At 36.2% G+C, this 23,573-nt stretch overlaps 2 protein-coding genes across 8 annotated transcripts; one reads left to right on the top strand and one right to left on the bottom strand.

Annotated features, from left to right (window-relative positions):
- Positions 1-394: 394 nt before the first annotated feature.
- Positions 395-11,127, bottom strand: LOC6724716 (ephrin type-B receptor 1-B). 6 transcript variants are annotated; one of them, XM_016180668.3, is made up of 14 exons: positions 10,751-11,127; positions 10,075-10,447; positions 9,924-10,003; positions 8,979-9,159; positions 8,341-8,826; positions 6,858-7,745; positions 6,620-6,796; positions 3,702-3,749; positions 2,875-3,003; positions 2,720-2,815; positions 2,288-2,658; positions 1,555-1,701; positions 1,142-1,471; positions 395-1,080 (listed from the first exon to the last, which is right to left on the bottom strand). In XM_016180668.3, exons 2-14 carry the CDS (start codon positions 10,328-10,330, stop codon positions 976-978), a joined length of 3,294 nt encoding a protein of 1,097 aa, XP_016037312.1. In that variant the 5' UTR covers positions 10,331-10,447; positions 10,751-11,127; the 3' UTR covers positions 395-975. The 6 variants fall into 6 exon arrangements, with proteins under 6 accessions (XP_016037312.1, XP_016037311.1, XP_016037314.1 ...); XM_016180667.3 differs by having other exon boundaries at positions 10,768-11,127; XM_016180670.3 differs by having other exon boundaries at positions 10,883-11,127.
- Positions 11,128-14,131: 3,004 nt separating this feature from the next.
- On the top strand, positions 14,132-22,593 carry LOC6724715 (homeobox protein onecut). Of its 2 annotated transcripts, none has more exons than XM_016180573.3 (5): positions 14,132-14,263; positions 15,081-16,839; positions 17,484-18,424; positions 19,220-19,395; positions 19,520-22,593. In XM_016180573.3, exons 2-5 carry the CDS (start codon positions 15,122-15,124, stop codon positions 19,946-19,948), a joined length of 3,264 nt encoding a protein of 1,087 aa, XP_016037307.1. In that variant the 5' UTR covers positions 14,132-14,263; positions 15,081-15,121; the 3' UTR covers positions 19,949-22,593. The 2 variants fall into 2 exon arrangements, with proteins under 2 accessions (XP_016037307.1, XP_016037308.1); XM_016180574.3 differs by having other exon boundaries at positions 14,261-14,631.
- The last annotated feature ends 980 nt before the right edge of the window (positions 22,594-23,573 follow it).

Below are 23,573 nucleotides of genomic sequence, written 5' to 3'. Positions count from 1 at the left end.
TAAGAATATATGGGGCCAAAAAATATAATATATTTTTTTTTTTAAGTTTGTATATAAATTTAACATGCCCATAAGAAATGACAAAATACAAATAAAATCCATTTTTTTATAGAAATGAAAAATTTATTTCTTAGCCAGCAATCTTATCGGAGCTTTCTATTCACGTTCGGGCATTACTTTTAAATCCACCAAGCAACGTCCAGGAGAGTAAATCAGGTGGGAAACCATGACATTGTTATGGACTAATGCATTTTTTTATTTCTAAATTCAGGCTCGAAGACTTTATAGCGCTCAATATATCGTTTTCCATTGGAATACTTACTAGACATAATATATAATATTTTGAAATCCTACCAATTTAATAATACTGATCAGTGATAACACGGTAGTAACATTATGATTTAGGTCGGAATACCGCACCTTACGTACGAGTGTAATTTTATTGAGTTTTTCACTATTTTATGCAAAGTAAACCATGAATTATAATCTAATAAAGATGAATAGTTTTGTTTCCACTTCTATCACAACAAAAAAAGGTAAAATATAGCTAGGCAATCATAGCGCCACTAAACTTATATAATAATAAGCTTGAAAATTGTTCGTATGATAAATAATTGGTACACATTGGTATATAAAGTATAATTTTTAAACAACGTAAAAACAATACTTTTTCTATCATATATTCTATTGTTCTAGTTAAGAGAACCTATAAAATCCTTATAAAATGTATGTGTTTTTGTATCTCACACGTGTCAATTACACTCGAACTTTCCTAACTCGAAATCTGGTATAAATCGCACTTTTTTATTGGCAAAAGAAGATTAAAATGCACGTGAATAATATTGTATAACTTGATTTTTTTTGCTGCAGATGTTGATTCGAAATAAGAAAGTTCCACCATATATTATATTATTTATATAATACATTATGTATTTTTTTATGTACACCTTACACTACTTTGTAAAAATTAATTGTTTATATTATAGTGTCGAGTTGCCGGGCTTGATGTAAAATCTTTTTTTGGTGTCCAACTAAAGTAATTCCCATGTCCGACAGTTGTTGAGCTGTTAACCTAGATATCTGCACACGAAAATTACCATTAATATTTGATAACACAAAATTGATAATTAAAAGAGTTTACCTGTTGAGCATTTATTAAATTAGCCTCTTTAAAATGTTGACAGTATCTAGACATTTTAATGTGCTCTAACCAAAGGTCGGTGCTTATGAAAATATTTTGACCACGCTGTCCATCCAAAATATGATTACCGTCTGATTCTGGTGAGGGTCGTGTTGTCAATAATGACTGTGGTTGTCGTGCCAAATTGTCAAGAGTTGAAACGATACTTGCAAATGTGGGGCGATGAGTACGTTGCTTTTGCCAGCAATCCAACATTAGCTGATAAAGTGCTTCTGGACAGTCCATCGGAGCTGGTAAACGGTAGCCCTTTTCAATACTCTTTATTACGTCCTAGAGATTGGATATGTGTATTGTAGGGATTGTAGGTGTACAAGTATTAATAAAAATATACTAGATTATTATCGAGGTCATACCTGATTTGACCAGTTCCAATATGGACGTTCGCCATAAGACATGACCTCCCATAGAACTACTCCATACGACCAAACATCCGATGCTGAAGTAAATTTTCTAAAAGCAATGGCTTCAGGCGCAGTCCAACGTACAGGAATTTTACCGCCCTTTAAATAAAAAACATATAAACCTAATGTAAAAATGAAGGAAACACTTGAGGAAAAAAATCCCCAAAATCACACAATATTACTATGCTCACGCCGCCTTTTTAACCTATTTTATTCTGGGATGTTGAGGTCTGTAATATACTTCAAACGGGGATTACCTTAATCTAAACAAGATAAATAATTTTATTACATTTTTGTAAATGTTACTAATATTCGTCCCAAATGAAATATTTCTGTAGTTGAATGTGCATTTTAATTCTTCAACATTCTAGCTTTTATAGTTTCTGAGATATCTATGTTCATACGCATCAAGATATTCGCTGGCGTAAGAATGGTCGTGGCAAACCCTTTAAAACACTAAAACTTCTTAATTTAAAAATTTGTAATACAAAAACCGCTCTCCAAAATCTCCAAAATGGCATTAAAACATGGTTTAAATCTATTCTATTCATAATAAACACATCGTAATGGTACTGTTATCATATTAAACACAATTTCTCTTGTTAGTTATATATCGTACAATGTTACGGAGTATATTAAATGCCTAACAGCTAAATTCATAAGATATTCGATCAGTTTTACTTACCCGAGTCGTGTATGCATCACTTGCATTTTCAATTTCACGTGACAATCCGAAGTCCGCGATTTTGCATATTAATTGGGCATTTACAAGAACATTACGTGCCGCCAAGTCTCTGTGTACATAATTCATATCACTTAAATATGACATCCCGCTGGCAATACCCCGAAGCATAACTATAAGTTGTAATGTTTGAAACTTTCCATCATTCACCCGAAGAAATGTGTCTAAGCTGCCATTTTCCATGTACTCAGTAATAATCATAACTGGATTAGACCGAGTAACTACTCCCTGTAGATAAATAACGTTTGGATGATCAAACTGTCCCATAATAGAAGCCTCTGTCAAGAAATCACAGCGCGCTTTTTCCGAAGATCCTGTGAGAACGAATGTTTAAGATACTAAGACAAATACTTGTTAAACCGCATGCAAACTTGCCTGGTTTTAAAGTCTTTATTGCCACATCAATGTCCTGTACAAAGTTTGGGGGTATTTTTAAGCGACCACGACATACATCGCCAAATTCTCCACCTCCTAAACAATGTTGTTCGTAAGATACTAAAAATAGTATAAATGTAGCAAAAAAAACTTACCGATAATAGCTTCTATTGTAATGTAGTTTGCATCGATTTCTCGAGCAAATTCCCTTATAGCCTGATTAGGATCTTCATATGTATGGGGATCTACGTAGCTTCTACTATTTCCAAATAAAGGCGTCGTCACTAAAATGGACACCGGAAAATAAGAGTCTTGACAAAATTAACAGTAATCCTAATAAATATTTACGTATATATACATTATTAATATTAAAGATACAATTGAATGTATTGAAAATAACAAGCCAAGATTGTTGCATACCATAGCAGTCTGTTTTTCAATTTTGTTAAAAATGTTCTAACAAGAAGAAAGACATTTTCATCAATAAAGTTGAAGAGAGCTCTAAAAGACGGAGCATTGAAAATGCTTTATTAGTTTCCATTTATTTTTTCTTATAATAAGGCCAGACAAAAGTTACCCATAAACATAAAGAATTTCGGACGCGGAAATTAATTATATTTTATTAGTTTGTACAAACACAACCGTTTTCCGAGCCTAGATTCGGTTCTAATTCAGAGACTTGAGTTCCAATTTCACGTATTGTTACGGAAAAGTTAGTGTTGTTTATTTGTAAAACAGTTAAATGCTGAACTCACTCACTGCCGGTTCGACAAGCACAAAGACAAAAACTGCAGACTGTCAGCTCACCAGGAAAACTATTAATTTAAAAGTGAACACGCCCTTAGAAATGGATTTCGAAAACTGATATTTTACATATCTACTTCTAATGAAGACACCATCCATAAATATACTAAATGCATGCGACCAAAACCACTTAAGCTTAGAATATAGCAAAGATATACAAAGTCACGAAAATTTATACCGTTTAAATGAAGTGTTTTAACAATTGGAGTAGTATCCATAGAATTAACTAAAAATAAAAATAAAAATATGTTGTATTGTATTGATATAGCATTTATATAATTACCAAATGGAAATTTCACGAACAAAAAGGTTATGCTCGGCGACCCGACGCCATCTACCCTATACGTATTCATCGACAAGCCGGTATTTCTTTTCTTTCGGAGGTTTCAACTAGTCCGACCAAAAACGTAATAGAGAAGCACCCACTGACAACAGACCGTATCCAGATCTTTTAAATCGCTCGAAAATTTTAAAGTAATTCAGCCGACAAAATGGATACGGAAAATATGCCTTATCTGCACACATACACATTTATGTAGTCAATTAATACTCATTTATATTATAGTCAAATATTATTCCCCTTGCAGAGGGGACATAACTTTAAGTCAGTAGTTTGGAACATACGTACGTACGGCTGTCTGACCGTTCTCTCAATTTGAAAGTTTTTTTCGTTATATGTTTCGGTGGTTTCGGCACGCACCTGATTGCATAATCATAAATAAATATTTGAATCATCGAAATTGATTTAAATCAATATATACACATCTTAATAATGGATACTACCTGAGTCGACTTGCTCATGTCCGTCCGTCCCTCTGTCCGTATGAACGTCAAGATCCGGAAACCATTTCCAATTCTCGACATCGCAAAGGTGTCCCTACTTAAATCAAAAATGTGAGAGAATGCTATAGTCGAGTTCCCCGACTATCAGATACCCGTTATGGGAACGCGAAATTTAATTTTTCTGGGATATCGATAGATATTGGGGAATAATATTTTTTTTTTTATATTTTATTATATTTTTGTTTTTATTTGCAATCTGTCTTGGTAGAGAATAAACCAATTTTGTAGCGTTAAATAATTATATCACCGGATAAATTGAGCTCCAGTGAGAAAAAATGTTAAAATTTTTCCGAAATGTGGGCGTGGCATTTTGTGGCGGTTTTAAGGCGTTTGAGTGTGCGTGGAAATACATTTTTTGCCAGATCAATAGAAATTTACAAGACTAATAAAATTATGAAAAATTTCGAAAAATTGGTTTAAAAATGTGGGCATGGCAGTCTTGGGCGGTTTGTTTCTAGAATCTGTAGGCTGAATCTCAACCTTCTAGCTGAGATCTCGACAGACGAACATGTATAGATCGTCTCGGCTATTGATTCTTATCAAGAGAAAACATCTACAGAGAAAATATTATCATATTATGAAAACATAACACTTAGGGAACTCGCCAAAAATCAAGTTTTTTATCAAGAACTTGTGTTCAGCGAATTCTCGATTTGGAAGTGGAGATCAGTGATAAGCATTGCAATCCAGAAAAAGTTACAGCTTGGCGCTGTTGATCCCCCACTGCTGATTGGACCGTTCTTCAAAGAAGATGCGAAACGTAAGGTAACTGTTAATGCTGACGGAGCTACATGACAGTAGAAATCGGTTCATTGAGAGGCGAATTCGGTGAACATTTTATTTCCCGTTCGGGATCAATCAATCGGGCGCCTAGTTCCTACGATTTAATGGCTTTAGACTATGTTTTACAGGGCTATGTTAATTCGCATATCTATACAGAGAAGCATGATTCGATTGACTTATTGGTAGACAACATTGAAACATTTATTCGTGGCATTTGTACTATCAGTTCAAATAAAGATTTTATTCGATTTTCTTATTTTTTTTTTTTTAATATTTTCTCCTATCTTCCAACAACAGTTACATTCCAAAATAAAAATAAAACGCAAAATACGAAACAAGTCCTATAAAAACCCTCAAAAAGCAATAGCTATAAGCAATAGATACAACAAACTAAACACAATCGCCTCTAAGCCCTTGGTTAAAACACTTTAAACCTAATCTTAATAATAAATTCAATTTTACTTCCATAAATACAAATATACAAAATAAATAAATGGGACTTTATAAATCGCATAAAATCTATGCAAAACTCGTCTACAACAACTAAAAACCGTTTCCCAAATAAATACATTGGAACAAGGGTAATAGATCTTCTCACTTCCACCTTAGAAGTGATGTTAAAACATCAGGAAATAATTTAAAATATTGCAATACAATAGACAAAGAACAGACATGTATGAACTCGATAAAAAAAAATTATCTGCATCGCCGTCCAAATTCGGCACAATAGACAAGGAAAACGTTGTTTCTTTTTTAAACTACAAATTAAGCGGATTTTATTTCTTTGCATTAAAAAATACAACAAATGGCTGTTCGACATTAACTACAAAAGAATTCCGTACAACTTTTCAACGAATCTAATATACCCTTTTACTCTACGAGTAAAGGGAATAATAATACTCTTCCTGCTGAATTTGTTATTATTAATTCATTTGACTCGTCATGAATTGAATAATCGATTTGCCAAAAACCTTTCAGCACACCCACATTAATGCCTTCGGTCAGCAAAAAGCTCTCACGCTATAATTTCTATCACCGTTTGCTTATAAATTCGCAATAATTACCATACAACCATGTTAAGCGGACTAATTATTTTACGTTTATGGGAAGTAAATGCCTGCATACGGTAAATCTGGACAGTCTTCAAGAGCTTTAATTAAATGGTGCGCTACAAGAACTTACAGTTTATATTTCCCAACGGGTAAAATAAAATGTACTGGTGAAGAATACGTCTGCCTCTAAATTACGATTCAAAATCTTTTGGCGCATAAATGCTTCAGTGGTTGTATAGTCACGGTATCTGTGCAGTGCACTCAACTAAATAATTTCAGTCACATCCCTTTTTTTTAAAAGGTCTAATTTTTTATTATAATTCCTTTTATGAATAAAGTGTATGTCGCATAGCTAGTTGGTTTATCAAGTTATGATATGTTTCTCATAGTTTTAATTAAAAAAAATAAATACTCTTACCTTCGTTGCTGGCGTAGTCAAGTGGTAATGGCAAATGATTAGTAGATTTTTTATCAAGTTCATCCTGATGCTTGGATCTCATGAAATATACTGTAGCTATAATAAAAATGACTAGAAATAATACTCCCGTCACGATGGCTCCAGCAATAAATCGTATTTGCACAGAATCGTCATATACTGTTATGATGGAATACATGATTAAATTTTACTGGTGCATAAATATAAGGATGACAATTACCTGAACCAACGGATTGAAGAGTTTGGGCGTAAATCATGTTACTATAAGAACCAAACCCATTAATCGTTTTACAACGAACTTGAAATCCATACTCCGTATTTTCTAAAAGTCCTACTATATGTGCCTTGGTTTCCTTTGTGTTCAAAGCTGATTTATTTATAGCATCTAATTCGACCTTTGGAAACCAGCGAACTTCATAAAATTCAAGTGGAAAATCACTTTGAACAGGTTTATCCCATTCTAGATCGGCATCCTTATTAGTTATAGCCAATATACGCAAATTAAAAACTGTCGAGAGCAAAACCGACTCAGTTGTAAAAACGATTTCAGCTTGACCGGTCTTTACTTCGTTCAAATCCAAAGGTATATTTAATAAAGATGTATTTGAAAATATTATGTCATTGACTGCCACCAGGGAAGACTCGTTGGAGTGCCTATTAAATTCGTTAATATGAGACACGCTATTTATTGCGTGTATCTGCACAGTGTATGTCGTTACCGGTTCCAGATTTGTAAGTGTTATTTTCGTTTCGTTAAATGTATCAGTTGAGGGATTGTATACCACATTTGGGCTGCACATATTACACTTGATCTTGTACACAATATCACTGTGGTATATTTTAGACTGAGTTTCGGATGAGAGCGATTCATTTTTGGCCGGTGCGCTCCAAGATATTATTGCACTTGTTTGATCAACAAACAACAACGTGAGATTAGTAGGCGCGGGTGGTGGACTATAACATGGCATATGTCGACCATCATTTGGATGTCTATAGTATCCAGACACACACTTACAGAAAGGTGAACCAGTTTTCGAAGCATTTGAATTGGGAGGACACGGAGTACATTTTGTAACCTCTGGTGATTTAAATGTCCCAAGTGGACATTCTGGAAAAATATATTAAAATAACATTAAAAGCTAGAGCTCAGTATTATATCACACTTGAGAAAGTGTTCAAAGTGCACGTGTGCTGTGCAGGACAGCAAACGCGCAACATAACCTAAGCGACAAATAAATAGTCATGATGGGGATCGAGGCACTCTACCACTACCGAACTATTAACATCTCATGTTCCAAATATATATTTGTATACTAAATATTCGGATATTCGATACTGTTATCGAGAAGCAAATGGATTTGCCTGAGTAGGTGAAGTCTAAGAATGCAAGAAGCTTAGGTTCACTTCTAATCAAAATATAGAACAACTTACAAAATAATAAATTTATGCAGCTCCCACATGAACGCTATTATCAACAACTTCCCTTCTTATAAAGACATTAAACTAAGAGAACTGAAGAGCAATTCATCTGAAGTAAAAAATAAAATAATAATAAATAGTAATCTGAAAGAGACCGGCCTTATAATATTTACATTTAATATCAGTGCTCTTCCTAAGTTCATTATGATTGGCAAAAAGAACTCAATTCGCAAGTGGGAAAATAATAAGGTATTAAACATTGGAAAATTATAAGTAATACCAACCTGTACAAGTTTTATTTATGTAATTCGGCTCATAGCCAGCCTTGCAACGACAGCCACCAGTAAGAATTGTCCATTTTCCATCACCTTTACATAAGTACGTTGGCGTCTCATACGGTTCTGCGTTTTCGACACATGTTCCATTTTGTTTCTCAATTATAGTAATTTCTCTTCCCGTAGGTGTTTCGTTAAAGTGCGCAAAGTTTTCGGTAACAGCAGGACACGTAATATAATATACTTTTACTGCCAGAACGCTAATACAAGCGCCCTGATCTCTGAAAGCAAAATATACGCCTTTTTTGTTCACGGCTATACTTTTCACCTCTGTGTTAATATCTACATCAGAGTTCTGATTGAAGCGCCCCTCGCCAGCCGCGATGCGAGCAATCAGCCTGTAACTGTCTGTTTGCCATGGAGGAGGTTCTCGAGTAGCCGCATCAAACTCGTAAAAAAGTAAGCTAAATGTTTCTTTGCATGACAAGGCGTTTCCTAAAAATATTTAAAACATTTTTCTAATTAAGATAATTATACTAAATAATACAATAATACCCTACAAACCGCATACATAACCGGTACTTCATAATTTGTTCACCGATATTGGTAGGATTTTATTGTGTTTAGGAACAATTTTATACACTTACCTGGGAATAAAGAACAATCGCGTATTGTGAACTGAATCTCAATGTAAAGTCGGTTTGCTGATCCACGATCGATAAACGGCGACCACAACCAGTTATTGACGTTGTGATATGCCACATCGCAAACCACATAGCTTCTCCAGTTTATGCCCTTAACGAAGTCGGTAAATGATTCCTCCACCCACTAAAATAAGTTAATATGAAGGAGATATCTTACCGGTTAATAAAATGTAACTTCTCTAAGCCAAATCTAACTTTATAGGATCTTAATACACTATAAGCTTTAAATTATGTACATGTAAACATGCAATATTTAAATATTATATATACATTTGCAGTTATTATCTATACATATAAAAAGTGGGTTATACCGAAAGAGGCATTTTATAATTAGAAACGACGAAGCAATGAGTTCTATTCCCATTTTTTTAAATAAATTTCCCGATCGTTTCTATGGCAGTTGAAAAATGTAGCCGGATCAAAAAAAAAAACATTATTTTAAATTTTGTCAAAAACCAGGTGTATACCAAATAAAAACACATGATCAAATCATATATGATTTTCATATGATTTTTCTCCTGCTTCTGAGAAAATCAAAAGTCGAAGGCAAAGCATAGGCAAAAATCGAAAACCGACGAAAACCAAAAATCAGCTTCAGTTGCCTTCCACGGTTTTCTTGCTTTCTGCTTTGCTGTTGCTTTTGAGCGGCAAGTCATAAATTCTGGAAGTCGTTGGCAGATGCAGCAGCATAAGCATATTAAAATCGATCAAAATTAAATGATTTTCAATCAGAAAATAAGAGCACATCAATAATTGAATTGAGTATATATTAAATATAAGGCAACAATTTATTGTCGACGTAATTTTGGCACAGTTTAACTAAAAACATTTTTGTTGTTTAAATAAAAATCGGAAATGAAAAAAACAATAGCATATAATTATACGTACCCCTGGTGTTTGGGCTTGAGGTCCATATGGATACCTGGTCCACTCTAATGTAGCTTCTCGAGTTGTATCCAATAGAACAACTGTTGATATTCGTAAGCATTAGAAAGATATAATTTGCTGTTAAGGCTTAATATTGTTGAGCAGTACGTACCCTGATCTGCACGTGCCAATTTGAAGTGAATGGAAATTATAATAAGCAGTATTGTGCTTAATAATGACATTCTTGAACAAATTTGAGATCTGTTTTGCTCGCTAATCGGAGCTTGCTCTTTGTAAAACGCGGACTTGAGGGTTCTTATAGCATCACTTTGTACGGAAGTTAGAATGGTTACGGAAGAAGTTTTGCTTTTAATACCATCATATTTCACCTCGTCTTTGTCATTTGGGTGGCACCCAACCATTTTCATTTTGTTGGGATCGTTTTCGAGCAGTTTTATTTTATAATTGGCTTGTACGCCTTTTGACGCGGATTTACCAATGTCGATAGCATTATTTGTGTTTCGGGTCCAGTTTAAAATCCAAGACTAAAATATTAATTAATTATCTTTAATAAACTTTGAAGAAATATTAATGTTATTAATGTGTAAATAATTTAAAGGGACCAATTCTCAAACATTTTGGAGTCGGTATTCACTGGCATATGTGCATATGCATATACATATATATATACGGAAGCGTATACACATATGGACCTGCATTGATACCTGCATTTTCCGACGCTGTTATATACATACATACATATGACCATACATGTTATACATATTTACACAAAATGATAGTGTGTATGTATTCTTGCAAAGGGACGCTAGCTTTGATTTAAGCATTACATGTCACGGATGATTACTGTTATCATTTCAAGATCCATGGATCCATGTTATGGCCTTGGAACACAAGATGTTCGAACGGATTCAATTATTTTATATGTACACTTTGCACTTTAGGATCACTTTTATTGATACCTTCACAGCGGACTACTATTATGGAAGTCTCGTTTTTATTTTAAAGTGGTTCTTTTACAACCACAAAATCACTTGAAGATTTTCTATTGATAGTTGGTAAAGACCAGAGTGTCATTTTCAGTCTTTTTTGTTTTTTTTTTATTTTTAAAATTCACTTATACTCAGCAATTCTGTTAAAACACTTGGTGTCGATAACTTTCATAACCACATTCAAATCCATGAAAACAAATTTTCTGAAAAAAATAAGTTAACATAGCATCGACGATATACCACAAATTTGGAATAATGGAAATGGTACAAAGTGTCCTAACAGCAATAACTGACGTTCTTACAAATACGAATTATTGACACTTGGCTTTTAATGACTTTTAATTAATATTGTGTCGAAAGAATATGCATTACAAATGATTGGCTCTCTACTGAAATGATATATAAAAATATCTTGCTTGATAACTGTATTAATCTGACATACAAATATGTATATGCATAAGCATATGTACTCATTGCATATCTGCTGATCACTATACGATTCGATTGTTTGCAAATGTACGTACGTTTTTGTGAAAGTTGTAATAGTAAATCTAATGATTGATGATAACTTAATTTTCCATCTATTAAAAGTAACTCGGGAAAGAATACATAGGAGACCAAAACGGATGTTCAATTCCGATTAATCACCTAATACTTAGACCAAAAGACAACACTTGGCAAGTTTAACAACATCAACGTCTGCATCGTTGTCCATAAAGCCCGATGTCACCGCCTACGAATGGAGTTTTAAAGTAATATGGTTTGTATGCCAAAATGAATGACTAATGAATAAATAACATTTTTGAAATTTTAAAACTGGAATCGTTATCCCATTAGTTTTCTTATGTGTTTTAATTTTTTTACCTCACGTCCTATTTTGAAAAAATACATACATATGTACAAATTTAGTTTTAATAAGTGGGCAAACGAAATTATTTATTTTTAAGAGCGGACAAACAATAAAAACCAATTTTAATGGCTGTGCCAACGATAAAAAACTATTTTTAAAGGGTGGGCAAACAATTAAACATATTTTTAAAAGTGGGAAAACGTGTTCAGTTAATACTATTTAGTTTAAGATCTGGGAAAAAGTTTTATTCTCTAATAAAAACATTTATTTTTCATGGGATATATTCTCTAAATTATACCTTTTTTTAAGTGTAGGCAAGCGATGTCATTGGAATACAAAATAAATTTAAAGAGAGTCAAAGTCAAAAGATTTTCGAAAATATTTAAATGTCATAAATTGTCAGGAGAATGGACACACTACGTATTTCTGCACTTTAGCCCAGTCTGCTTAGTTTTGTGCAGACCCCCAAAACTCCGAACCGTATTCAGCTAAAATAAAAAAAGTGTGAAAACTGTCAAGGATACAGCAGATTACAGAGTACCCAGAATTTAATATAATACCCAGATTACATATATTCTAAACAAGCGCCCCAAGACACGGAAAGAATCATGCAGAGCCGATAACTAAAAGTGTGCCACCTTATGGCAAACCATATTCTATGTTAATAATACAATCTTGTATAAGATTATCTTTGTGAAATGCTAACTAAGTTCACGGCATTAACCTAAAATACCGAAACCGACGTCATGTTGTTTGAAAACGCACCTTCAACATTGAAGTACGAGCAAAGACACTAGAATAATAATAATAGAATAAAATAATATTCTAGTGTCTTTGGTACGAGGGTATACGTTACGTTACCAAGACTACTTTTGTTAATGGCTTGCTACGAGCAAACTACAATAAGATAACGGCAACCATGCCATTGTCTGTCTGCTGTCCACTTTAAAATCATGGTGCTTTACCATGAATTTATTTAAATTCCTTTAAGAGTGTTTCAGACACAAGTTAAAGTATATATATTCATTGTGATTCTGCATTCGCCGAGCCGATCTGGCCATGTCCGTCCATATGAACGTCGAGAACTCAGGAACAATACTAGCTAAAAAGTTGATGTGCATGGAGCTTCCAGATACATATGTACGTCGACGCAGAGCATGTTTGTTTCTACATGATGTCAAGCCGAAAATTTCGTATACTACGAGTAAGGGGTATAAAAAGTTTTTTGATCGCAATGACAAGGTTTTCAAAAAATTTCGGTGAGTATAACTAATTGCAACTTGTTTCATTTTAAATGTGTAGTTTCAATAATTTTTAGGATTATCGTTAAACTCCAGTTTGAACCCTTCTAAACCATATTGGAAAAGTATGCTCGCAAAATGGATAATGATTGTAGGTATGCACAAAAAATGTTAAGCCTTGTCAAAACAATGCGAAATATAATAATGCAAATATTCTATAAACTGCCAGTATTTAAGTCCGGTGTCCGGAACTTATAAACTTATAAACTTCGGTGTCCGAAACTTATTTATCTTTTTAGTGGTGAGCAACTCCGAAGAATTCTGGAATGCTAAATGAGTCAAGGGCAGCCATGCTAGTGGCGGAGAGAACGTAAAATAAAGGTGAGTCCATGGACTTTGGTCTACATCGTTGGACCTGAAATGCCGCAACCCGTGACCACTCAATCATTATACATGTCCGAGAATCACAGTACCGGACCAGGACGCGTGCGTGACGCCAGACAGTTGGAAAGACGAAGACATGTCATACAAACCAATATAACGAATCGATCAAAGGGGACAAAAGCCTTCCCATAAGAAACATACTAGAAATTGAATAATGAATATTACATTAAAATATAACATTCTGCTGCTTAAATTATGTACATTACAATACCAATAATGATCAGGATCACGGTTCGATGCGCTCTAGCTATAATAGCTATGTTATATTACTTAGAGCGCTGGGATTTACCATGTTGGTTTTTGTGACGCCTACGTTGGCCCAGCCCACTTATACGATAACTCAATTCTAACATTTTTAGATGCTTTTTCAATGCTATATGTTGGTCAAAGCCATTTAAACCAAATCCATTTGTCACTTACAATTTTATAAGCTTTAATAACTTAACCAAACAAATGGATCAGGTTATTTTGAATCAAATAACCATTAAGCCCCCAGCTGCAAAACTGAAAAATATACGCTACTTTAAACCCACCCAAAAAAGTAAAGCAAAGCAGTAAACAATTCAGTAGATCCCAGTTCACTTTCTCGCACTGCGCATGTTCAGGCTTTCGGGGTGGGGTTTATGGTTTGTGGTGCACTGTCTGCATGTGGCAACCCTTAGCTCGATGGTGGTGCGTTGTGGCCGTTAATTTTATTTCAGTTCCGTTGTGTTTGGTTTGGTTTCGTTCAGTTCGAATTGAGTATAATTCGCGTGAGGATAAGTCTTCATGGAACGCGGCGGTCACATAACAAACTTTCGGAAAAACCACCCACATGTGTGTACATGAGTGTATAACCGTGCATGCGTAGAGAATTTTCTGGCCGAAGGTTTCAGTTGTGAAAACAGACGAGGCGCTGTGCCGGAGCCTCTAGGTTTTCCTCAGTTTGATCCAGTTAAAAGCTGCCTTATTTTTAAAAAATCAAAGCCTTCTTAGACGGATTCTAAATACATGAATCGCCTTCGTCTGATTTGAATTAGATCTCGGCTATTGGAACGTTCCAGTCAAGAAACCGAATGAAATTTTCTTCAAAAATCTTAATTGTGATTTGTGTAATACCTAATGCATAAATTTGGTTCGGAATGTGCAAAGGAAGACGTATCCGCCTTTCTATAAATCTACCTTAAAAGTGGACTAGCTTTTAGGTAAGGTAAACTCTGCCAACAACCGGTTTTATCAGCTTAATTATAGAAATCAACATTTAATCCAATTTGTCCCTACGTAAAAAAGGGAAATATATTAGAAAGTGCAAGCCACCCCCTACACATTGCCTTATCCGTATGTGTAAGTAAGTACGACCAAATACTTACGTGTACCTATGTTTGTGTGTTTACAAAGCAACCCTTAAGGTCGTTCGACGATGGCAACGACAAAAAATATTTTGTACAACTAATAAATAACAAATATACCACGAAGGCAAGAACTTTAATGGAAATGTTAAGAAATATGTGTTTTAATTGTTTCTCTATGAAACTATTAACTATCTATTAACTATAGGATATTAAGATCTAGTGAAAGTTATATAAAAAAAACACAACTTTTCAAACGCTTAATATGAATCTATTGACTATCATTTTTTTTTCCAATTTAAAAGCACTTGAATGGTACCGTAACTCAAGCGTCATCTTGTATGGAATGGATTCCTTAAATGAGATAATTGACCACCAAACATTTAGCCAGGAGTTAGTTGAAGATGCATCGGAGTTCATCACTGTGGGTCATCATTCGGAGCGCCCTTCGCAGTCCAGTCAGCAGCCTAATTCTGGACAGGATCTGACAATGTCTATGCAAGACATGATTCCCTGTCCCAGAACAAACTCTTTGAGTGGAGGGGGGAAACACCGGCCCTGCTCTGCATCTGGGTCGGGATCGGCATCGGGATCCGATTCCATTGTCATGGTTATAGACGCACTGGGACAAGGTAATAGGCAGTCATCATATCAAATTGTGCCTCAGCAGTTACAGCACAGAACATTGTCATTGCCTTTCGGGTTACTTGAACAAGATAGGCAGCATATGCAGCATGAGCGTGATGTCAATACCAGTCCAGTGGACTTTGTATCACCAGACATAAATTTGGATGGTCTGACTGTAGACGCAGACGTCTCCCAGACGGATCACTCCCAAGAAACGGCGATAAAGCAGGAGCAAAAGCTACTTATTGTGCAATCAAAGAGCCAGGATCAAAGCCACAGGCGCATTCGAATGCTTGTGGACGTTTCGAGCGTAAATTCAGGCCTTGACGTGCACGTGGATAATATGGATGAAATTTCCTCTGATGGCGCTGGCTGCGACGACGAAGGAGTTACGCTGAGCCACCAGCATCTTTTGGAGCCGGAGGAACAATTCGGCCTAACAACCCACCATCCGCATCACCAACCTCATACACAGATCCTCCATGGCTTGCACCAGAGGTCAACACATTCGGAAATGGGACTGGACAGTGGGCATGGGGAGGTTCTATCGGTTATCGTCCATTCACAGGACAGCGACAAGGAGGACTGCGAGGAAAATGATGATGGGGATGCAGAAGGAGATTTAGAAAATGAAGACGATGATGAACGCGACTCGCGGAGTCGTGAACAGCTGCTTAGTCACAGCTCGTATCAGGCTCTGACCTCGGTGAATGATCGCCTATCTTCGCCTGGGTTTAGTCAAACATCGTATGCTACACTCACCCCCATACAACCACTTCCGCCTATATCAACGATGTCCGAGAAGTTCGCGTACTCTGGACACATTTCAGGAGGAGACAGTGGCGACACGGATGTCAATGGAGATGGTGCAGGTGGAGGAGTCGTTGGTGAAGTCATCAACCAATCCGGCGAGGCAACAGGGACTGTTTCAATAACTAGTGGCAATGCTACATCCTCTGTGTGCTCAAACAACGATTGCAGTTCTTTTTCTGGCCTTTCCATGCCCATAGGAAGTGGCCATTTGGGTCTAGGTGTTTTAAGCGGCGTCCAGTCACCATTTTCTTCATACGAAAAGCTATCTTCGATGATTTCCCCTCCGCCTAATAACTATTTGGTCTCGTGCGATCTAAATGGCTCCGTTTCGGGACGCGTTATAAATTCATCGCACTTGCAGCTAAGTCACAATGGCAATAAAAAGGAGTCTGGAACACACGAACACACACACAGGCCTGCTGATGTCAATGAGGGGAAGTTTTCCTATACTGGCCACATCTCCGGAGGTGATAGTGTAGATAATGATGTAAACGGTGAGAAGTTCTCCTTCTCTGACCATATCTCCGGAGGGGATAGCGGAGATGATGATGTCAACAGAGAAAAATTCATATACTCAGATCACATCTCCGAAGGAGATAACGGACCAGACGTCAATGGCGGAACGTAAGTATTTTTTTAGCTACTCTGGTCGTATTTTATGTTGTCGAGGCGTTCATACGGACAAATTGATGTGTACATGTATTTCATGTGGTCGGAAACGCTTCCTTCTGCCTGTTACATACTGTCGAGATCTCTGGAACTATAAAAATGTGTGCCTCGCCCACACTTTTTCAATTATGGATATGATAGTATTGATATCTTTTCATATTTTTATTAACTTCGTAAATTTCTATCGATTTAAAAAAAAACCTTTTTCACGCCCACTCGTACACCTACAAGCTGCTCAATATTTATCGATATCCCAGAAGCCACTAGCTGAGTAACGGGTATCTGATAGTCGGGGATATCAACTATAGCATTCACTCTTGTTTATTAACTCGGCAGAAGGTGTTTTTGTTTGATACTTTATAGGGTCGGAAACCTTACGAGTAGCGGGTAATTCTTCGAAATAATTGAGTTTTTTAACTCAAACCAATAAAAGGGTGGTGTACCTTCAAAGTTTGTTTAAATATTTTTCGTTGTGTATTTATTAAATATTACTTAATATTGTCAGTATCTGTAATGCTCGACTTTATGCAATGCATTTGGAAATTTCTACTGGGCATTTTGAACCATACTATTAAAAATAATATTTAATTTATTCGAAGGAATTGGCTCCAGATGCACTCTGAGAGGGAAGTGCGGCTCCATATGTCCGTGCCGGCTGAGCTGGAAGCGAGGTTTCACATTTCCTCAGAGCGAAGGACTCGACTCAATGTGCCACCTGCTCGTGGTGCTCTGGGTCGACATCTTGCTCCAAACGCTCCGATCTGCCCCGCGGATTGGAAGGCGGATGATTGGAAACACAGCAATTCTGGCATTGTCAGTTTGACCGCCGATATGCCCGTGGTTGTGTCTCTTACTCCTACACCGCCTCCGATAAGAGACGACTCTGTGAGCGGTATTAAGCAAAACGAGCGATCATCACCAGGACACAGAGAACAGTACTTCCTGGATAAAAGCGAAGAACCCAGTTCCGTGATAGCAGATCAGTGCAGTCCGGGCATCCATGGCACCCCGCACTCGGTGTGTGTCATTCACCAGCAGTCTCAATCAGCTCTCGGAAACGGGTTTCAATCAAGCAGCCAGCAGGCCAAGGTTTCATCGTGCGAATCACCAAAGGTGACTGCGTCCTCTGGAGGTGGAGGTTCCAGCCGCAATGCAAATTCCACCGACATGGAGGAGATCAATACTAAGGATCTGGCACAGCGCATCTCAGCCGAACTCAAGCGATATAGCATTCCGCAGGCTATATTCGCACAACGGGTACTCTGCCGATCGCAAGGCACCTTGTCCGATTTGCTGCGAAACCCAAAGCCGTGGTCAAAGCTAAAATCCGGCCGAGAGACGTTTCGCAGGATGTACAAATGGCTCCAGGAGCCCGAGTTTCAGCGCATGTCTGCTCTGCGAATGGCCGCTGCCCAAATTCCTCAGCGAGCTCCTTTAAGCTCTGGAATGTCCCTTGGGTCAGCAACATGTCCAAGTGGCTCCACCGGCACAATGCCGACGGATTTGGACACACATGGCGGCCCTACGATGACCCCAAATGGTAAGTAAATATTGAGTTTCAGGCTAATTTATTTTTCACCAATACTTTCATCGAATATTGTTTAGGTATTTAATAAGTACACGTAGTGAAGAGCAAGTCTCATCAAAACAAAAAGCATTAAAGCATTAGACGAAAATATACAAAAAAATACCCATTGTTATTTATTTTATATATTTAGTCAAATGTCAAATGGCTTTCAAGATTTTCACTATTTTATGTCTCGTTAAAAAGTTGTACCTTATCTACTCTTACCTTAAATGTAGGAAATTAGTAAACCATTTTTGATATTTTAAGGTAAATTACATATAGTACACAAATATATACATATAAAGGTGATGCGTTCCCTTGAAATTATTTTCAATATTTGTGTCTAAAGACACAACTATCACAACACGACTATTAGATACCCGTTATTCATCTCTCTTGAAAAACTGTTTGAAATTCGTTCATAAATATTCATTTTGCCAATTTTTCTTTTGAAAATTTGTTGTCATTTTATTATATTTCGTGCCAATTTCCATCGATATGCGAAAAAGAATCTGCCATAGGAAACTTCGAAACATTTATTGCAAATATTAGAACAGAAACAATAGTTTTATTGTTTTTTTTATCATAAATTGTTCCCATTCGGTGTACAAAAGGCTTTTTTAATTTTAATCTAATATAATTATTGCAAGGGTATATTAGCTCTGGATTTCCCATGTTAGCATCCTTTCTTGTTATAATATATTGTAATAAAAACTACTTTTTGTATTGAATTCATTTTTGTTCAACTGCGTTTTGGGCTTTCATCAGTTCTGACCAACGAGTCGGACTCTTCGCCTTCATCCACACCTGCTACAAGCGTTTTGGTTGGCGTGGTTAGCTGTCGTCGAAAGGAAGAGCCCCAGATCGAACAAATGCCCCAGCCTAAAAAGCCGCGATTGGTCTTCACTGACCTCCAGCGACGAACATTACAAGCTATTTTCAAAGTAAGTATAAACATTAGCTATTTTAGAAAATGTAATTATTTCTTATATCTCTGTCATCGTGTTGTCGAGGGGGGGGTTATGTTTAGATGGTTTTGGAAGTGGATAATTAATTATTACTTTACAGGAAACTAAAAGACCTTCGAAGGAGATGCAAGTGACCATCGCGAGACAGCTAGGACTCGAGCCTACTACAGTGGGAAATTTTTTTATGAACGCCCGAAGAAGGTCGATGGATAAGTGGCGAGATGATGACTCCAAAAGCACTATGCATATGACACATAACCGACAGCAACAACAAGACGAGCAGGAGAAAGATAATGCCCATACTCATAGTCAGTCTCAAATTCAAGTTCAAAATCACACTCAAAATCAAGCTATTAATAATAGCATGTCGCAAGATCCCTATTCAAATCTTCACACAACTGCTATGTCGCCTCTTGGAGCTTTTGATGAAGAGGCTGATATGGACTTGGAACTAGAAAGTCATGACTTTGATTTAGTGGACCCCGATGAACATGGGGATACCAATGATCCAAACGGCGACATGTTGTGACAGCATAGCCAAAGCAGACGTCGAACGATCAACAAGCCCAAAGTATTGGCTCCGAAGACATCGACTCTCTACTTTAACAGCACCTGCATTCAGTCTCGTACGCACATGGTTTCTCTGAGAAGAGAAATGGATGTTAACATAGATTGCATTGTCAGAAAGAATAACGAAGGTATTAGCACCGGGAACTATGACAAAAACCGGGGTGATGTTTCGTCGGACCATTTGCATCAAGGCGAACGTCTTTCAGATGAAAAGATTATAATAAAGCAAAGCTTTCGCCAAGAAGCACTCGATAAGGAGGCCCATATATTCATTGATGATATAGCTATTCGAAATGGCTTGGATGACCTGAAGGTAATGATTGTCTGCTAAGGACAGACATAATATCTAGCGATCTCATTGCTTACTGATACTTTAATTGTCCGAAAGTTTAGCAAGCTCTTCTATTATAGGCTTAAAGTTGATTTTAACCAAAATATTTTCAAAGCAACAACAGTAAATACATATATCAAATACTTTCAAACAAATATCTTTCCTCCCAATTCTAAATTATGAACAGAGATTTTAATTGTAAAATGTTTGACCCTGTTTTAATGCTTATCTGTTAATGAATTTTCAAGATGTAATCTTAACAAGGAAAGCTTAAAGAACATAAAATTTGATGAAATCTTTTTTTATAATCGATAGAATGGTCCATACAATTTAATGATGGAGATTATTTCGTGGAAATGTGAAGGCGCTTCAAATGGTCAATTCGCTTAGTCCAATTTTGGCACACTCTTTCCAGCATTTCGGCCGGTATCTCACAAATAAATGCTTCAATGCTGTTTCCAATGTATCAATTCAAGCGGGCTTGTCTCGATAGACATGGTCTTTAACACATCCCCACAAAAAATAGTCTAAAGGCGTTAAATTGCACAATCTAGGGGGCAAACTAACCGGTTCCGAACGTGAATAAATAAATAAAATGGTCACCGAACTGGCCAACAATGTAAATTTGGTGCGAAATTTAGACACAAAAGACCGAATTGCCGCTTAAGTGATCGATTGAACTGACCGTCAATAATTTCCAACCGCTCCTTTGTAAGACGATTTATTGTTAAATTGCAGACCAAACTGAAGATGTTTCACAGTGAAAACAATATAGTATAACGCAATATAGTATAACCATATATTCTTAATCAGGAGTCATGCCGAACTATTAGTAGTCTAGCTATTTCATCTGCATGTAAATCAAAGCCTCGCGAACCATAAGACCTAGTTGAGATTAGGCAAGCAGACTCTAGTGATACCTACGCTGTGCCCATAAACACAATTAAAATCTCACCGTCACCCTTTATAATTACGTTATAATTTTCAATCGTATATTGCCTACCGATATGCTAATAATATTGTGGGCACACGGTAAAGCGCACGAACTAATTCGCTTTGCTGCTTGCTTATCTCCACTCCCCCGCAGGAAGTGTCAATATCCGTAATCGAGGTATTTGACTATGGTTTTTTAATTTATTTGTGAAACGAAACTAAATTTGACATGTTAAAGCTGCAAAAGTACAAAACATATATTTGTTGAATTAAGCTTCCTTGTTATTATAGAATTATTTTTTTTATTTATTTAAAAATTCGTTATCCTACTTAAAACATTTATATCTTTCTTAACGTTTGACTGAGTACGCGGTTAAGCCGCGTACGCACGCAGGTATATTTTCTCTTCAGCAAAATTTAGAAGGTCCTTTATACGACATTATTGCCCACTAGCCTTGTGTAATATAAGAAATGTCTCAAGAATTTACAATTCACAGATATAATATTCTCCACTTGCAATATCGGCACACCTTGTACAATATATCGAGACAGTCAGTTAAGCTTTGAGAAAGTAACTATGTCGTGCTTGGGCGTACCTATTTATATGTTAAAAAATAATATATTTACCTTATCGGAACGGAATGCAATTGGCCTTAGGCAAAAAGATAAGACGTCCTTGGTAAAGCGGAAAGGTGTACGTATGTAGATATTAGTTTGAATCAAATTGATGATATGTATATTGAATAACTAATATGTAAAGAAAACTGTATCTAGTCAAATTCTTAAGATAAAAAATTAATTTACTCATTTCATACAAATATAATGTAGAAACGTTTATTTAACTATAATATTATAATTCACTCATCCGCATTAAAAAAGCCTATATTGTACCTTAGTATTTACCTTTTTTGAAGAAATATCCGGGTTAAAAAAATTAATTTTAAATGTTAATACTTAAAAACAATATGGCTATAAAATAATACCTAATAATTTTTAATATAAATGTAAGAAAGTGTATATAAAAAAATTTTCTAAAATCCTTCCAGTTAAGTTTGAATGTAGATTTTCCATAAACAATAAAAAAACACAATAAATCACCATTTATTTTAGAATGATACCAAATATTTTAAAAATACTCAAATGTCATTAAAGTCATTATGTTAATATCTCTAGGACGTATTATGAATAAGAATATGCATCTTGGTGTATGCTAGTCAATTTAGTTAAAATAAAATGTAGAAAACAGCGCATTAGTGAGGTGGGTATGTCTAGGCACATTTTTAATTTAAGTATATATGTAAAAATCAGGCAATGCAATAATAAATTAAAGGAAAACTTTATTGAGTGTTATTACGTGTGAGCTTGTACCAAGAGAGGAGCGCGCGGAGAAGACGGTAGGAGCAGCGAATTTGCAAGAAGCTATCAGCTGCCCAATTAAGATCCCGGAACGACGAATTTAAAAGATGTAGCCACCTGTTAAAAGATTCCAACTTCAGGGAGTTTAGATGAATTTACAGACCGAAACAGCGACTGGCCCAGTCAAAACACGAACGAAACCACGTTTAAATCGATTTCTTGGACTATCCCGTTAGTCGATTACTCGTTACCCAGCTAGTGGCGGATTAAAAACCAAAAACAGAATGCGCAAAATGATGTGCAGCTCGGCCGCCTTATTCAGCGGGGCTACCGTGGGACCGCACAGCCCCGGTGCATTCCCCTTCCCTTTAGGGGATACGTTTTTAATCCTTCAGACTGCTGATTTTGAGAATAGCATCCGGTGTTGCACCACCATTGGCACCATACTAACTCATATGTATGCATGTTGCAATAGAAAACATTTTCACCCATTTTAGCTGCCGTACCAAACCACCAACTAGAGCAAATAAAAAACTGACTTTTTCACCCACTGTTTAAGTTAATTACACCCACGGGGGCGTGGTAAAAATTATTTTGGCAAATCTATATAAATTTACAAGGCTAATAAAATTATGAAAAAATATCCAATAATTTTTCAAAAATGTGGGCGTGTCAGTTTTGGACCAACAAACTTGCGCTGCTAATATGTCTCAGACGGACAGGGCCAGATCGATTACTACTGATTACTGATCTTGCTACTAATCTTGATCAAGAATATATGTGGCCGCAGGGTTCCGTTTTATGACCAAAACTCCTGCGACGACGTTGTATTATTATAATTATATTATTAATTTTTTAGCAAAAAAAGTGGAAGTGATTTTAATATTTAAGGAGTTTACAAAAATGTGTGGTTCAATGTGTTACGCTTGAGATCTCGGCACGGGCTGCTCGTCAATCCGATTGA

The sequence above is a fragment of the Drosophila simulans genome, chromosome 4 (assembly GCF_016746395.2).
Source record: "Drosophila simulans strain w501 chromosome 4, Prin_Dsim_3.1, whole genome shotgun sequence".
NCBI lineage: Eukaryota > Metazoa > Arthropoda > Insecta > Diptera > Drosophilidae > Drosophila > Drosophila simulans.
The sequence above is the reverse complement of the archived record's forward strand: the minus strand, read 5'-3'. Positions and strand labels throughout refer to the sequence as shown.

What these genes read in the sequence shown, in the direction of transcription:
- LOC6724715 (XM_016180573.3), top strand. Translation starts at nt 15,122, where the DNA reads ATGGATTCCTTAAATGAGATAATTGACCACCAAACATTTAGCCAGGAG. An exon ending in CCCTACGATGACCCCAAATG is followed by an intron (nt 18,425 to 19,219) that starts GTAAGTAAATAT and finishes GGCTTTCATCAG; the next exon opens with TTCTGACCAACGAGTCGGAC. An exon ending in CATTACAAGCTATTTTCAAA is followed by an intron (nt 19,396 to 19,519) that starts GTAAGTATAAAC and finishes ATTACTTTACAG; the next exon opens with GAAACTAAAAGACCTTCGAA.
- LOC6724716 (XM_016180667.3), bottom strand. Translation starts at nt 10,788, where the DNA reads ATGGATCTTGAAATGATAACA. An exon ending in ATTGGAACTGGTCAAATCAG is followed by an intron (nt 1,472 to 1,554) that starts GTATGACCTCGA and finishes TCCAATCTCTAG; the next exon opens with GACGTAATAAAGAGTATTGA. An exon ending in ATTTAATAAATGCTCAACAG is followed by an intron (nt 1,081 to 1,141) that starts GTAAACTCTTTT and finishes TTTCGTGTGCAG; the next exon opens with ATATCTAGGTTAACAGCTCA.